The 15,903-nt window shown below is 45.1% G+C and overlaps 1 protein-coding gene across 3 annotated transcripts in view; it reads right to left on the reverse strand.

Moving 5' to 3' along the window:
* LOC139227715 (cell surface hyaluronidase CEMIP2-like) overlaps nt 1-15,903 on the reverse strand; it is a 198,493-nt gene that overhangs the window by 123,999 nt on the left and 58,591 nt on the right. For 2 of the 3 annotated variants that reach the window (XM_070858684.1, XM_070858682.1), the window contains exon 4: nt 4,681-4,731. The exons of the other annotated variant lie outside the window; for it this stretch is intronic. In XM_070858684.1, the coding sequence (XP_070714785.1) occupies nt 4,681-4,731 (51 nt within the window). The remainder of the gene's footprint in view (nt 1-4,680; nt 4,732-15,903) is intronic. 3 annotated transcript variants of the gene reach the window in all.

A 15,903-nucleotide genomic window follows, 5' to 3' on the forward strand; every position in this document is an offset into this window, starting at 1 on the left:
TATTGACAGACTTTTCTTAAAAGCTGAATTAAAATTCACAAACTGCCATGGTGAGATCTGAACTCACATTTCTTGGATTATTGATTCACACCTCCAGGTTTACTAGGCCAGTAACAGAACCACTACACTTACCATCCTGATAATTCAAAACCTTAGTGAGACATTATTTAACAGTTCACACTGGCTTTTGTATTTTCCACCTTCAATATATATTTAAATGTATTTGAAGTTCTGAAGCTCCATGGTGATCATAGCTCTCTTACATGTTTTGCATGTATCCTTTTTTTGGCCACTGAAATTCTTACTGCAATTGCAACCAGCAACCAAGATGTTAAATCCTTCACTCTGTTTGGTAGCACCCTGTGGCATTATGTCCCACCCATACCAAATCTGTTGCTATAGGTATCACGTAACATCATGGTGCTTTCAAGGTGTCAGCCATGGCTCAGTCAGTAGCACTCTCACCTCTGGAACCAGAAGATTGTGGGTTCGCTGACCCACTCCAGGGACATGAGCTTTCTGATGAGGTCCTATTTGCTCTGTCGGGTGCATGTAAAAGATTCCATGGCACTATTGAATAGAAGACATGGGGACTTATCTTGGCCAATAATAATCCCTCAACCATCATCGCTAAAATAGGTCACCTGGTCATTCAACCAATTTCTGTTTGTGGGATTTTGCAAAATGTTTGCCTATAACAGTGACGACACTGAAGTTCTTTGGGATGTCCTAAGGATGTGAAAGGTGCTTTATAAATGCAAGTTTTTTCTTTCTTCTTTATATTATTCTTCCAGTACAACATTCTCTACCTGTAATTGCAAGCTCGCTGATTGGTAGTTATTCTATGTGAGTCTATGGCTTTCCTGTAATTTCTTCCAACATAATAGCAACTCATTACAATCCTGGCAGAGTTCAGGCAGCCTGGGCTGTGCTGTTGTTCAACATCACCAGTGGCTTATTTGTTTGGCCCAATAATTGGCGCCACGGATTTTCTCAATTTTCATGAGAAAATTCTTTAACATGTCTTGAACCGTCAGCCCTTTTTAAAAAGAATACAGTTTTACGAGATCATTGCAAAAAACAATAAACTGAAACTCTGAAGCAAAAACAACAGATGAAGGTGAGTCAGTGTCTGCAAGGTTAACATTGCGTGAATTCCACGTCATTTCTTTGTACAGATGCTGACTTGAGGACTTACAGCATTTTCTGCTTTTATGAGATTGTTGTATGGTTTAGAGAGATGCAATTTGCATGAAGACAAACTAGTAACTCTGGAATCCAGGGGTGCACTGCCTACTTATTTTGGAAAGTACAGAAAACATTTTGAGCACACGCTGTTTACAGGAAGTCACAGGGTGTTGTGAAAAAGATGTTTCTGAAACAATAATTAGTGTGTTTTTCAAGCTTGGGTGGCCCATTTTTAGAGGACAAATTTTCTGCTGGTACACTGGTATTTACTAATTAATTCTCATCAATGATGATTAAAACATTGAAAAACATTAAACTATCATATACTAATCAAAACACCTCACAATGGATAAACGATAGCTGGAAAGAACTTGCATTTATATAGCACTTTTCACACCCTCAGAATGTCCCAAAAAGCTTCACAGCCAATGAATTACCTTTTGAAGTGTAGTCACTGTTGATTTGTAGGGAAGCCCAGCAGTTAATTTGCACACATCAAGCTCCCACAAACAACAAAGTGATAAACAACCAGATAAGCTATTTTGAATGGTGTTGTTTAGGGGTAAATATTGGACAAGACCCCAGCAGAACTCCCGTTTGAATAGTGGCACAGGATCATTTACATCCACCTGAATAAGCAGACGAGGCCTCGGTTTAATGTCTAATCTAGCTTCAGCCTAGATTATGTGCTCAGGTCTCTAGAGTGGGACATGAACCCCTGACATTCTGACTCAGAGGCACCAATACTAACAACTAAGCCGCGCTGACACTTAAACTATGGGAAAGGGCGTGGCAGTGAATACCACAGAAGTGACCCTTCGTTCCTGATGTCACTGGTTTCTGCAGTCAGGCTGATATTTTTAAAGTTGGACGCATACGAAGTAAGTTTCCATCACTGTATTGCTATATTGATGATTTTGATCAGAGAATTTTCATGCAACTCTATTGGTACTCTTTTAGACACCCATTATAATCCAAACAAACTCACCATTTCAGTTTCTCTTTGAATAAAGATAGTTAGAAGATGCTATTGAGAAAAAAGTCAGTTCACAGGTAATTGTCGCAGACATTGCAAGGTTAAAAATATAATAAAGCAAACAGTCTATTAATGCTTTCACAGATAAGTGAGCATCAATAGGAAACATCTGAAACAACCATGAAAAACAGAGAGGTGTCTGAGTCCCATCTAAAGAGAAGGAAACCGATTGCCGTCCAACTGTGACTTGAACATCAGGCTGGTTATAACAAGTCAGCTTGTTCCAACTGAAGTTTAAGAAATTGATATTAATATTGCCTTTCAATAACCATACCTTACATAAGAGCATAAGAAATAGGAGCAGGAGTAGGCCATTTGGCCCCTCGAGCCTGTTCCGCCATCCAATAAGATCCTGGCTGATCTTCTACCTCAACTCCAATTTCCTGCACTATCCCCATATCCCTTCATTCCCTTAGTGTCCAAATATCTATCGCTCTCTGTCTTAAATATACTCAACAACTGAGCCTCCCGACTCACACAGCACATGGGCATGAGTGGCCTCAAAAAAAGTTTCCTAAAGAACATTCTATTTTAAAAGCATACAGCGCATCTGATCTTTGCTTTCTTTAAACCGTAGACTGACCCAAAGGCCTATATACCTGGAACAATCCAAGAAACAGTATTAAGCAAGGGACAGTGTGTATCTCAGCTGTTATTTAAGGATGCAGAAGGTGAATCGAATGTGATCCCAACAGCTGACCGATTTATTTGGTGTGAAGTTGCTCTCTTTGGACAGTAGGTGGCAGCAATAGCAGTGCCAGAGGGAGAATGTTGCTGGAAGATACAGTACTGGTGAGTTTTGAAAATGAACATTGCCTAGTTCATTCTTGCTGTTGGGACGTATAAAGAGACAAAAGAGACCGTGTAAATAAGCAGAGAACTAACTAGCCAATTGGCTATCTTTTTTTTCTTTCTAATGCGACAATGACCTCACAAGGCCTTCCCTTAACTTGGCCTGTGCTGCTCCTGCCTTATTTGCATTCATGATTGTTCATTTCCTTTCGCTTTTTAAAAATGTTCTCCCCCCGTCCCGTCCCCCCTCGAAGTCATCAACTTTTACTGGTGTACAGTCCCAGGTACGCCTCCAGTACCTTGCCCTGGTGGGCACTCTACAGTCTATTAGTCTCGACAGCAAGGAAATGCGACTGTGAAGGGCATCGCCATCAAGCCCAATCCTCTCCTCACCTGACATCCAAACAGCTGGGGTCACGGAACAGCAATCGGGAGCAGGAGCCACGTTGGAGCTTATGTCTCTCTTGCCCAGAGGGGCCAGTTCGAGCGTCTCAGCATCTGCCCAGCTCAGCTGAGCTCAGTGAGCGTAGGGGTTTGAACCTGAAACCTTTCCGTGTGGTCGCGTTAGGACCACCCTACTGCATTTACCCACAAGCTTCCCCAACCTTAAGACCGATTGTTCACTCTTTCTTATTGACCCCCGCCTCGCCGCCTCCCCCCCCCCGCACCCCGGCCGTCTCCCCCTCCAGTAACACAGGCGCTGGGGCTCTGTCCAATTGTCTAGCCTGATGCCCAGTCACTAGTCTCCTCAGTATTTCTAGCCTGTCCGAGAGGACTCACAAGCCACCCTGCTCCATCACCAAGAGCCCAGCTACTCAGGAATGATAGTCAGTGGAGAATGGTGCCCAAGGCTTGGACCAAAGACATCGACTGTCCCGCTGCTGTTCAGGAGCAGTGGTGTTCCCAACACTGGATGGGTGTCAGGTCCTACTGCTTCATTGTGTTACTCCTTCTCGAGACGTGGGTGCTGTGGGCATTTATTGCTTGTTTGGTACAACTGAGTGGTTTACTAGGGAGTCACCTATAGGCCAAACCGTGTAAGGAGGGCAGGTTTCCTTCTCTAAAGGACAGTAAATGAACCAGTTGGGTTTTTGCTGACAATCCGACAGCTGCATGGTCACGTTTACTGATACCAGCTTTCTTTTTAAAGCTGAATTCAAATTCATAAACAGCCATGGTGGGATTTGAACTCACATTCTGATGGATTATTCGTCCAGGCCTTCTGGATTCCTATTCTAGTAACGTAAGCACTATGCTACCTTATTTTGGCTAACTGTTTTCCCAACTCTCTACCTTCCCATTCAAAGGAATAACCCTCCCTCCCCCTGAACAAACCTACTCCCCGACGATGTTTCTGTCTGAGTGTGTCTGTCAAGAATGGCAGTATTTTGAGAACAGTGTGTCGTATTCAGGACCTGTCCCATCAAATCCACTCGTTTAGAATAAAGAGCACTGCTGTCACACTCACTGACACACTCAGCACCGGAGCTATCACATTGCTGAGACAGGGGATGGGACAGGGAACGATGGGAAGGATTGGCTTGTACCCGAGATGTTCCAAATACATAGCATATGCTGATGCACCAGACCCGTACACTGTCTGAAGTTGCCGGGTACCATTAACGTATAAACCAATTGAAGTAACGGTCTCGGCAGTACTCTACCTGGTTTAAAGGACTTTCTGTGCGTCCGGTTCACTTTCAGCCATTTTAAGACTGTGAAAACAAAGACAATGGAAAGACATAACATGGAAAACAAGGGACATTCCAGCAAAACATCCAGCAAAAAATAAATAATGCATGAAGCAGATTTAGTGGATGGGGTGGTTTCAATGAATTAGAACACTTATTTTGAAGTATTTCAGATGGTATTCTGTCAGACAGTTGGAACAACTAAAGCTGGGCCCAGTGAGGCTATGGCCATGCAATGAATGTGGGCACACAAGCTGTGACGTGAGTATTGAATTGTAAATACAGACAGAGTAATCACAGCCATGTTTTTAGAAAATGAGTACATATTTAGGGGGAGAAATTCATCATCGCCCCATTTGGGGCTGGTAACCTTTGAAAGTCAGGAAACTTTAAGCCAGGCGCAAAATGTTTCCCCACTCTCAAATAATTGGCTTTAGCGTTCCAGGAAGGAAGTGGAGCGCTGAATCAAGCTTCTTGGAGAGCTAAAGGATGCGGGCGGGGCGGTGACCTCGGGAGCACTGTACACTGGGCCGTGCAGCGCTGCCGCGTTCAAAGGGCCCTTCCCGCCCTTAAAGGTGGGCTCTGCAATGTAAAACGGACCAACCTGGACCACCCAGGGAGCGGGGAACCCACGTGATCAGCCGGACACTCAAGCAGAATGCCGGGCTGAACGATCGCAGGCAGCATCCTGCAAAGAAAACGGCAACAACAAAGCTAAGTTTTTTTTTTACTTACTTCGTCTTTAACTGTCGCCACTGGTAGCAGCCGCCTGCCCGAACCGCGCCTCCTGCAGCTGCCGCTGTTTTCCCCCAGGCGCTGCTGCAGGGGGCGAAAGTGAATTTTGGATCCGGGGCACTAATGGGGTGATGACGTCACGATCTCCGGGCGCAGAAGATCGGGGCGCAACACGTAGCGCCACCGCTAAACCCCCGCCCAACATGGTGGGCGTCGATGTCAGTGCCGTGTCTGATCACAAAGGCATTTGTGCCTAGTTAGGGGGCAGTAATGGGAGATGCAAATGCACCCAATTTCTAGTCCATAGGACCAGGAGTAAGTCATTCAATCCCTTGAGCCAGCTCCGACATTCAATGGCTGATCTGCACCTCAACCCCATTTGCCCACCTTTGCTCCATAGCCCTTGATTTTCTTATCCAATAAAAATCTATCGACCTTAGTCTGAAAAGTTTCAATTCAACCCCCAGCATCCACAGTCTTGCGGGGGAGAGAAGTCCAGATTTACACTGTCCTTTGCTTCCTGATTTCTCTCTTCAATGACCAAACTCTAAATTTAAGATTATGTCCCCTTGTTCTTGATTCCCTCGTAAGAGAAAATAGTTTCTTCAGATCTACTCTATCAGATCCTTGTAATAGTTTGAGTTCAGATAGAAGTTTCAGTCCCCTCATGTGACAGGAAATGTTGAGGCCCTGGAGAAGGTCCAGAGATGGCCATCAGCGTGATAGCAAGACTCAGGAGCCTTGAGTTATCACGATAGGCTCAGGGAATTGAGGCTTTATTCATTAGAGAAAAGTAGACTTTGAGGAGATCTGATTGAGATTTTTAAAATAATGAAGGGAACAGATTCTGTCTGGGTGGATAGATTATTTGAGCTGGACAGGGAGGGCTTAACTGGGGGCATGAATATAAAATATGAAAAGCAAAGTGTTAAGTTAATGACCAGTATTTCTTATTAGGATGAATCAGCAACCTCTGGAATAGATTGCTAAAATGTGTATTAAGTACGGATTCATTGAATTTTTTCAAAAGGAGCAGGATGAGTTCCTGAGAGTCAAGGACATTTCTGTAATGTATTTGCTTCATGGGTTCTTTGCTTAAGAATTCATAGCAACACATTGCTATTAAGAACTAGTTGGTTTATTAGCAAAAGTTTTAACAATCACACTACACATTACCAGTTCATTCACCAGGCTCACAACCATCTGCCTCGTCGTGGATCCCCCCGAACCCAACTGGCTGGGGTTTTATTGAGTCTTGTGAACATCACGTGGCTGGCTAAGCCACTCCCAACTCAACAGTTCAACGAATCTGTGAGCATACTCACCGGTGCATACATCACACTTTACAGTTTAAAAGGTATGTGGACGAGTAGCTGTAATTATTGATATTCAACACTGATGTCTCCTGATGTTTTGCTTGATCACCTTCAAATGTCAGACGGGAATTTCCCGGCGGCTCTTCCTAAATTAGTCCGAGGTGATCTTTTACCTCTTCCAGGAGGTTCGTTAGCTTCGGAGGAGGGGAGGGAGGAGGGGTTCATGATGTACTTGGGCTGCACCATGCTGGGATGGGATGGGCTTGATGGGCCAGTTGGCCTTTTCCTATCTTTCTTTGTATGTTTCCTACCTTTTGTATAAAATCTGGGACAAGGGGTCTGGAATACAAAGGGGAACAAGTGATTCTTTGGTTGTACAGAGCCTTGATCAAACCCCTATCTGGAGTAACTCCTTTCAGTTTTGGGCTCTGTCCCTCTGGAAGGGTTTATTGGTCCTAGTGCGGGTACAGCGCAGATTCACCAGAATTATACCGGGGTTTAATGGGTTAAATTATGAGGACAGGTTGCATAAACTTGGCTTGTGTTCCCCTGAGTTTAGAAGTTTGAGGGGTGATTTAATTGAGGTGTTTAAAATGATAAAGAGATTCAATAGGGTAGACACAGAGAAACCATTTCCTCTGGTGGGGGAGGCCCAAACAAATGGGCATCATCTTAAAATTAGAGCCAGGCCGTTCAGGGGTGAAATCAGGAGGCACATTGTCACACAAAAGGTAATGGGCACCTGGAACTTGATCCTCACAAAATCGATCCTGAGTAAATTGACATTTTCAAGACTGAGATTGATAGATTTTTGTTGGGTAAGGGCATCAAGGGGTATGGATCAAACGCGGAGTTGAGACACAGATCAGTCCCAAACTAACTGTGGTGCAACTGGCTGGAGGGGCTGAATGGACTCCTCCTATTCCCATGTAGAAGCTTCATGCTCAAGTTTGGGGTGCAACAGGTGACAGCATAAGCACTTACTTTAGTCTTGCATACCATTTCTGAGCTGCGTTATCAATCCTAACGTTACTCGTGTGGTAACATTATGAGGTGACTGCTGTCAATGGAAGCTTATACTCTGAAACATATTGTTAGAAATCATGCTGACTTAATTAAACTCTTAAAATACCATTAGTCTGCAGAGAGTGACTCATTGCATCAATACTAGGAGCTGGCTCGTGTACACTCAGTTCCCAGAATCTGAATTCAAAGGCCTAAATGAAAGTGTCAAAGCTCTCGGCTGCTGAGAAAGTCTTCGAACAATGTAAGCGGCGTTCCTGATTACCCAGAGCCAAAGCTGGAACATATCACACATTCTATGCAGAGTATTTACTGGGGGAGGAGCGAGAGCAGTTACAGCCACAAATAATGAAGAAAATCTCTGCGTTGCAACCCTGTTGCTTGTTGATCAATTGAGGTTTAAGCGCTTTAAGATAAGAGGGATTATTTTCTTCTTAAGTGTGAGAAAGACATAAATAACAGTCCCAGGGGCCAACGTTGCTCACCGCCTGAAACGAATCACACCTCCCGTTTTGGATGTGTTCCGGCTGCCCCAATGCACGGGGCGGCCAAACCGGAGAAATTCAGCACTTAGTGCTTTTTTTTGGAGCAGGGTGGAAGCTGCCTCATCATGGGGGCGGAAGTGCGGGCGGGTCGGAGTAGCCGACGCTCTAAGTCATCAGCGCTGGCACGTCACAACATCCTTCACCTTCAGTTAAAGGGGGGAGGGCTGCTGCAAACTCTGCAGCCACTTTAGTGGCAAACACTGGGCCACCAGTGGGGTTTCTGCAGGGCCAGTGGCCTGGCACCCAAGAGAGGGCGCCAAGCTGCCTGTTGGCGGCCCCGGCTGAACCCGCAGGCATAATTGTTGGCCCGACAGAATAAAAATAACATAGCGTCGCCGACAGCGCCACCTCCCCTTTAAGGGCAGCTACGCTGGCCAGCCACAGAAAGGTTACCGACAGAAAAAGCCGCTACCGCAGGGAAATTCCACAAAAGTGGCAATTTGCCGGAGGGCAATTTCGGGAAGGGGTCGGCGCTGGTCGGTTAGGGGTCGGCGCGGTGGGAAAACGGGCGGAGCAGTCCCCAAAACCGCTCCAAACCTGATGAAAGGCAATTGTTAAAATGGTGGCCCCTCCACAGAGACTCAGCGGCCATTCCGCACCGACCCATGACCTCCGCTTTCAGGCGGTCACGGGCCTTTTCGAAAGGGGCAATTTCCAGCCCACGATATCACATGTCACAAAAGCAAAATACTGCAGCTGATGGAAATCTGAAATAAAAATATAAAATGCTGGAAATACTCAGCAAGTCAGGCAGCATCTGCGGAGAGAGAAACAGGGTTAATGTTTGAGGCCATCGAAACATTAACTCCGTCTCGCTCTCTGCAGAAGCTGCCTGACCTGCTGAGTATTTTCAGCATTTGTCCTTTAATATTCTCTGCGTGTGCTTTTTGTTTGGGGGCGCAGGGGGGGAGGGGGGGTGCAGAAACTGTTTGGAGTTGCATAATTGGAAATGATCGAGGGAAGATAATCTGTACTTATTTTAATTAGTTATTAATTTGAATAGCTCAGGTGACCAATGCGAATTTAACATGCAAGAAAGGAATGCATTAATAAAGAAATGGATTAGATCCAATGTCGAGTGAACACATTTGGTACAGTGTACACAATAGTATCAATGGTGAAATGGAATAAACAAGATGACTTGTGACAGATTAAGGAGTGATATGAAAATGCACTCGATAGTATCAATGGTCGACAAACTCATTAATTCACTCACTCATTCTTTCACTCATTCTGCTAAATATTTATCACAAGCACTGAAATGTTTCTGGTGCAAAAAAAATGCATTTCTATAGCGCCTTCCACAACCCTGGGACACCCCAAAGCATTTCACAGCCAATTAAATACCTTTGAAGTGTAGTCACGGTTGTAATGTAGGAAACGCAGCAGCCACTATGCGCAGAGCAAGGTCCCAAAACAGTAATACATTACTGACCAGATCATTTGTTTTACTGACATTGGTTGAGGGATAACTATTGGTCAGGATACCGGAGAGAGCTCCATCTTTGAATAGTGCCACAGGATCTTTTACATCTCCTGAGAGGACAGATGGAGCCTTGGTTTTACACCTCAGCTGAAAGACGGCTCCTCTGACTGTGCAGCACTCCCTCAGTACTACACTCAAATGTCAGCCTGGATTATTTATTAATAATAACTTTTATTTATATAGCGCCTTTAACGTAGTAAAGCGTCCCAAGACGCTTCACAACAGTATTTCAGACAAACAGATAAATTTGACACCGAACCACAAAAGAAATTAAGGCAGATGATCAAAAGCTTGTTTAAAGAGGTAGGTTTTAACAAGCGTCTTAAAGGAGGAAAGAGAGGTAGAGAGGCGTAGAGGTTTAGGGAGGAAGTTCCAGATTTTAGGGCCCAGGCAGCTGAAGGCATGTCCACCGATGATTGAGCAGTTATAATGAGGGATGTTCAAGAGGTCAGAATTTTAAGTGTGCAGACATTTTGTGGGATTGTGAGGCTGAAAGAGATTACAAAATAGGGAGGGGCAATCCATGGAGAGATTTGTAAGCAAGGATGAGAATTTTGAAATCGAGGCGTTGTTTAACTGGCGGCCAATGTAGGTCAGAAAGCACAAGGGTGATGGGTGACCTTGACTTGGTGCGGGTTAGGACACGGCCTGCTGAGTTTTGGATGACCTTAAGTTTACGTAGTGTGGAATATGGAAGGCCGGCCAGGAGTGAGTTGGAGTAGTCAAGTCGAGAGGTATCAAAGGCCCTGTACTGGGGCTGGAATATATATTTATATATTCTATATATATATTCTATTTATTAACTGGTATTTTTGTTGATTATTGTAAAATTATTAAGATGTATATGTAAATGTATATTGTTGACAAATTAGAATTAATTCAGAATTCCTCAGTGCGTTAGGCAATTATCTATAGCAGTCAACATGGTCTTATTTTAAAATAGTTTCCAGGAACTATTTGGCAGTAACCATTCGTCTTAGGATTTACTTTGCATCATGAGATACAAGAAACAGGGTGCAATTCCTGAGAAAACAGCCTAAAAATGCCTTAGTCCACGCAAATGAGAATGGGGATCACGATGTGTGATCAATCCACATCCGTTACCAGGAATGCAGGATGCACACAAACTTCGTGCTGCCTGCTGATTAGCATGATTGCGGCATTCAACCCAGCGCTAAACGCGCTGCTGAGTGGCTGAACGCTCAACAGGGGCCCAGGTTCATGCGAGACCAGCTCCACTTAAAGCTAGCCTGCACTACTTAAAGGCAGTCTGCATCTCTTAAAGGGGAGGTGCAATTCACCTGCAACAGCTCATTCAACTGGCTGGGGAAGAGAGTGAGAGGAGGAGAAAATAAAAATTATGTCACAACAGGGGAGACAGCGTGTGCCTAGATTCTCTGATGTAGCGCTGGAGGCCTTGGTGAGAAGGTCAGCTTGAAGAGAGTGGTGCTGTTTCTACAGGGGGCCAGGAGGCCCTCTAGGTAACAGTGTAAACTCCAATGGGAGCAGAGAGTCACTTCGGTGAATGCCAGCAATTTGGCCCCGCGAACGTGGACGCAGTGCAGGAAGAAGTTTAGTGACCTCACACAGCTGGTCAAGATCAGTAAATTCATCTTTAAATGCCATACCCCACTATCTGCACCACTAACCTCATACACTGCACCGCACCCCCATCACACACCTATCACCAATCGCTAACACACACAACTCATAACTCACATTCATAGTTCATCATCCTCACACATCTACCATTGCTGCAAGCCTCACACCCACATCTCACAACTTGCACACACTGTCAGCTATTTAACCATGAGAAGCATATCACCCAAAAACATTGCATTACACTCACAGACAAGGGAGGGGTCGGGGGGGGGGGAGCGGGAGGTGGGCAGGGAGCGGGAAGGGGGCGGTGGGGAGATAGATTATAGAAAATGATAAAGAGGATAATCTGTACTTATTTTAATTAGTTAATCATTAATTTGAATATCTCAAGTGACCAATGCGAATTTAACATGCAAGAAAGGAATGCATTAATGAAGAAATGGATTAGATCCAATGTCGAGTGAACACGTTTGACACGGTGCACGCAATGGTATCAATGGTGAAATGGAATAAATAAGATAACTTGTGTGACAGATTTAGGAGTGATATGAAAATGCACTTGATAGTATCAATGGTCTACAAACTCATGAATTCACTCACTCATTCTTTCAGTCATTCCAATAAATATTTATCATAAGCTCTGAAATGGTTCTGGTGCAAAAATAAATACTTGGATTTCTATTGCGCTTTCCACAACCCTGGGATGTCCCAAAGCATTTCACAGCCAATTAATTACTTTTGAAGTGTAGTCACTGTTGTAATGTAGGAAACGCAGCAGCCAATATGCGCACAGCAAGATGCCAAAACAGCAATGCGTTACTGACCAGATCATTTATTTTACTGACATTGGTTGAGTGATATCTTTTGGTCAGGACACCGGGGAGAGCTCCATCTTTGAATAGTGCCACGGGATCTTTTACATCCACCTGAGAGAGCAGATGGAGCCTTGGTTTTACATCTTAGCTGAAAGACGGCACCTCCGACAGTGCAGCACTCCCTCAGTACTACACTCAAATGTCAGCCTGGATTATTTGCTCAAGGCCCTGCACTGGGGCTGGAATATATATTTATATATATATATATTTCATTTATTAACTGGGACTTTTGTTGATTGTTGTAAAATTAAGATGAAGCCTTCAAATGCATTTTGTTGACAAGTTGGAATTCATTCAGAATTCCTCAGTGCGTTAGGCAATTATCTGCAGCAGTCAACATGGGTCTTATTTTAAAATAGTTTCCAGGAACTATTTGGCAGTAACCATTCTTCTTAGGATTTACTTTGCATCATGAGATACAAGAAACAGGGTGCAATTCCTCAGAAAACAGCCTAGAAATGCCTTAGTCCACGCAAATGGGAATGGGGATCGCGATGTGCGATCAACCCACGTCCTTTCACAGGAATGAAGGATGCACACAAGCTTTGTGCTGCCTGCTGATTAGCATGATTGCGGTGTTCAGCCCAGCGCCAAAAGCACTGCTGAGTGGCTGAATGCTCAACAGGGGCCCAAGTTGTGCGAGGCCAGCTCCACTTAAAGCTAGCCTGCACTACTTAAAGGCAGTCTGCACCTCTTAAAGGGGAGGTGCAATCCACCTGCAGCAGCTCATTCAACTGGCTGGGGAAGAGAGTGAGAGGAGAAAAGAAAAATTATGTCACAACAGGGGAAAGAGCGTGTGCCCACATTCTCTGATGCAGCACTGGAGGCCTTGGTGCAGGAGGCCAGCTCGAGAGGTGCTGTTTCCACAGGAGGCCAGGAGGCCCTCCAGGCAACAGTGTAAGCTCCAATGGGAGCAGAGTGCCACTGTGGTGAATGCCAGCAGCTTGGCCCAGAGGACGTGGATGCAGTGCAGAAAGAAGTTTAATGACCTCACACAGCTGGTCAAGGTCAGTGAATTCATCTTTAAATGCCATACCCTACTATCTGCACCACTAGCATCACACACTGCACAATGCACCGCACCCTCATCAATCACCTACCAACAATCGCTAACACACACAACTCATAACTCACATTCATAGTTTCACCTCACCCTCACACACCTACCACTGCTGCAAGCCTCACACCCACATCTCAGAACTTGCACACAGTGTCAGCTATTCAACCATGAGAAGCACATCATCCAAAAACATTACATTACACTCACAGGCACACTGCAAAATGCTTTAAGATAAGAGCGATCATTTTCTTGTTAAGAGTGAGAAAAACATAAATATCATGTGTCACAAAAGCAAAATACTGCAGATGCTGGAAATCTGAAATAAAACAGAAAATGCTGGAAATACTCAGTGGGTCAGGCAGCAACTGTGGAGATAGAAACAGAGTTAACATTTCAGGTCAGTGATCATCAAAATGTGACCTCAGTTTCTCACTCTGCAGAAGCTGCCTGACCTGCTGAGTATTTCCATCTATTGTCTGCTTCTAGTCCCGAGCTGTGCGTTTTGTTTGGCGGAGGGCGCAGGGAAGAGGGAGGAAGGGGCGGGGAGAGGGCAGGGGGGGCATGGGGGGTCGTGGAGGGGGGGATGGGGGAGAGGGAGGGGGTGGGGGGATGTGGAGGGGGGAGCGGGGGAGAGGGAGGGGGGAGCTGGAGGGGGGATGGGGAGAGGGAGTAAGGCGGGGAGGGGGGAGCGGGTGAGGGGGAGGGGGAGAGGGAGGGGGGGCGGGGATGGGGGAGCTGGAGGGGGGATGAGGGAGAGGGGGGGTGCGCGGGGCGGGGAGGAGGGATGGTGGGTGGGGGAGATGGATTATTGAAAATGATAGAGAGGATAATCTGTATTTATTTTAATTAGTTAATTATTAATTTGAATATCTCAGGTGACCAATGCGAATTTATTATGCAAGAAAGGAATGCATTCATGAAGAAATGGATTAGATCCAATGTCGAATGAACACATTTGGCACAGAGCACGCAATGGTATCAATGGTGAAATGGAATAAATAAGATAACTTGTGTGACAGATTTAGGAGTGATATGAAAATGCACTCGATAGTATCAATGGTCTACAAACTCATTAATTCACTCACTCACTCATTCTTTCATTAATTCCAATAAATATTTATCACAAGCTCTGAAATGATTCTGGTGCAAAAATAAATACTTGGATTTCTATTGCGCTTTCCACAACCCTGGGACGTCCCAAAGCATTTCACAGCCAATTAATTACTTTTGAAGTGTAGTCACTGTTGTAATGTAGGAAACGCAGCAGCCAACATGCGCACAGCAAGATGCCAAAACAGCAATGCGTTACTGACCAGATCATTTATTTTACTGACATTGGTTGAGTGATATCTTTTGGTCAGGACACCGGGGAGAGCTCTATCTTTGAATAGTGCCACGGGATCTTTTACATCCACCTGAGAGAGCAGATGGAGCCTTGGTTTTACATCTTAGCTGAAAGACGGCACCTCCGACAGTGCAGCACTCCCTCAGTACTACACTCAAATGTCAGCCTGGATTATTTGCTCAAGGCCCTGCACTGGGGCTGGAATATATATTTATATATATATATATTTCATTTATTAACTGGGACTTTTGTTGATTGTTGTAAAATTAAGATGAAGCCTTCAAATGCATTTTGTTGACAAGTTGGAATTCATTCAGAATTCCTCAGTGCGTTAGGCAATTATCTGCAGCAGTCAACATGGGTCTTATTTTAAAATAGTTTCCAGGAACTATTTGGCAGTAACCATTCTTCTTAGGATTTACTTTGCATCATGAGATACAAGAAACAGGGTGCAATTCCTCAGAAAACAGCCTAGAAATGCCTTAGTCCACGCAAATGGGAATGGGGATCGCGATGTGCAATCAACCCACGTCCTTTCACAGGAATGAAGGATGCACACAAGCTTTGTGCTGCCTGCTGATTAGCATGATTGCGGTGTTCAGCCCAGCGCCAAAAGCACTGCTGAGTGGCTGAACGCTCAACAGGGGCCCAAGTTGTGCGAGGCCAGCTCCACTTAAAGCTAGCCTGCACTACTTAAAGGCAGTCTGCACCTCTTAAAGGGGAGGTGCAATCCACCTGCAGCAGCTCATTCAACTGGCTGGGGAAGAGAGTGAGAGGAGAAAAGAAAAATTATGCCACAACAGGGGAAAGAGCGTGTGCCCACATTCTCTGATGCAGCACTGGAGGCCTTGGTGCAGGAGGCCAGCTCGAGAGGTGCTGTTTCCACAGGAGGCCAGGAGGCCCTCCAGGCCAATGGGAGCAGAGTGCCACTGCGGTGAATGCCAGCAGCTTGGCCCAGAGGACGTGGATGCAGTGCAGAAAGAAGTTTAATGACCTCACACAGCTGGTCAAGGTCAGTGAATTCATCTTTAAATGCCATACCCTACTATCTGCACCACTAGCCTCACACACTGCACAATGCACCGCACCCTCATCAATCACCTACTAACAATCGCTAACACACACAACTCATAACTCACATTCATAGTTTCACCTCACCCTCACACACCTACCACTGCTGCAAGCCTCACACCCACATCTCACAACTTG

This window comes from Pristiophorus japonicus, chromosome 17 (assembly GCF_044704955.1).
Source record: "Pristiophorus japonicus isolate sPriJap1 chromosome 17, sPriJap1.hap1, whole genome shotgun sequence".
NCBI lineage: Eukaryota > Metazoa > Chordata > Chondrichthyes > Pristiophoridae > Pristiophorus > Pristiophorus japonicus.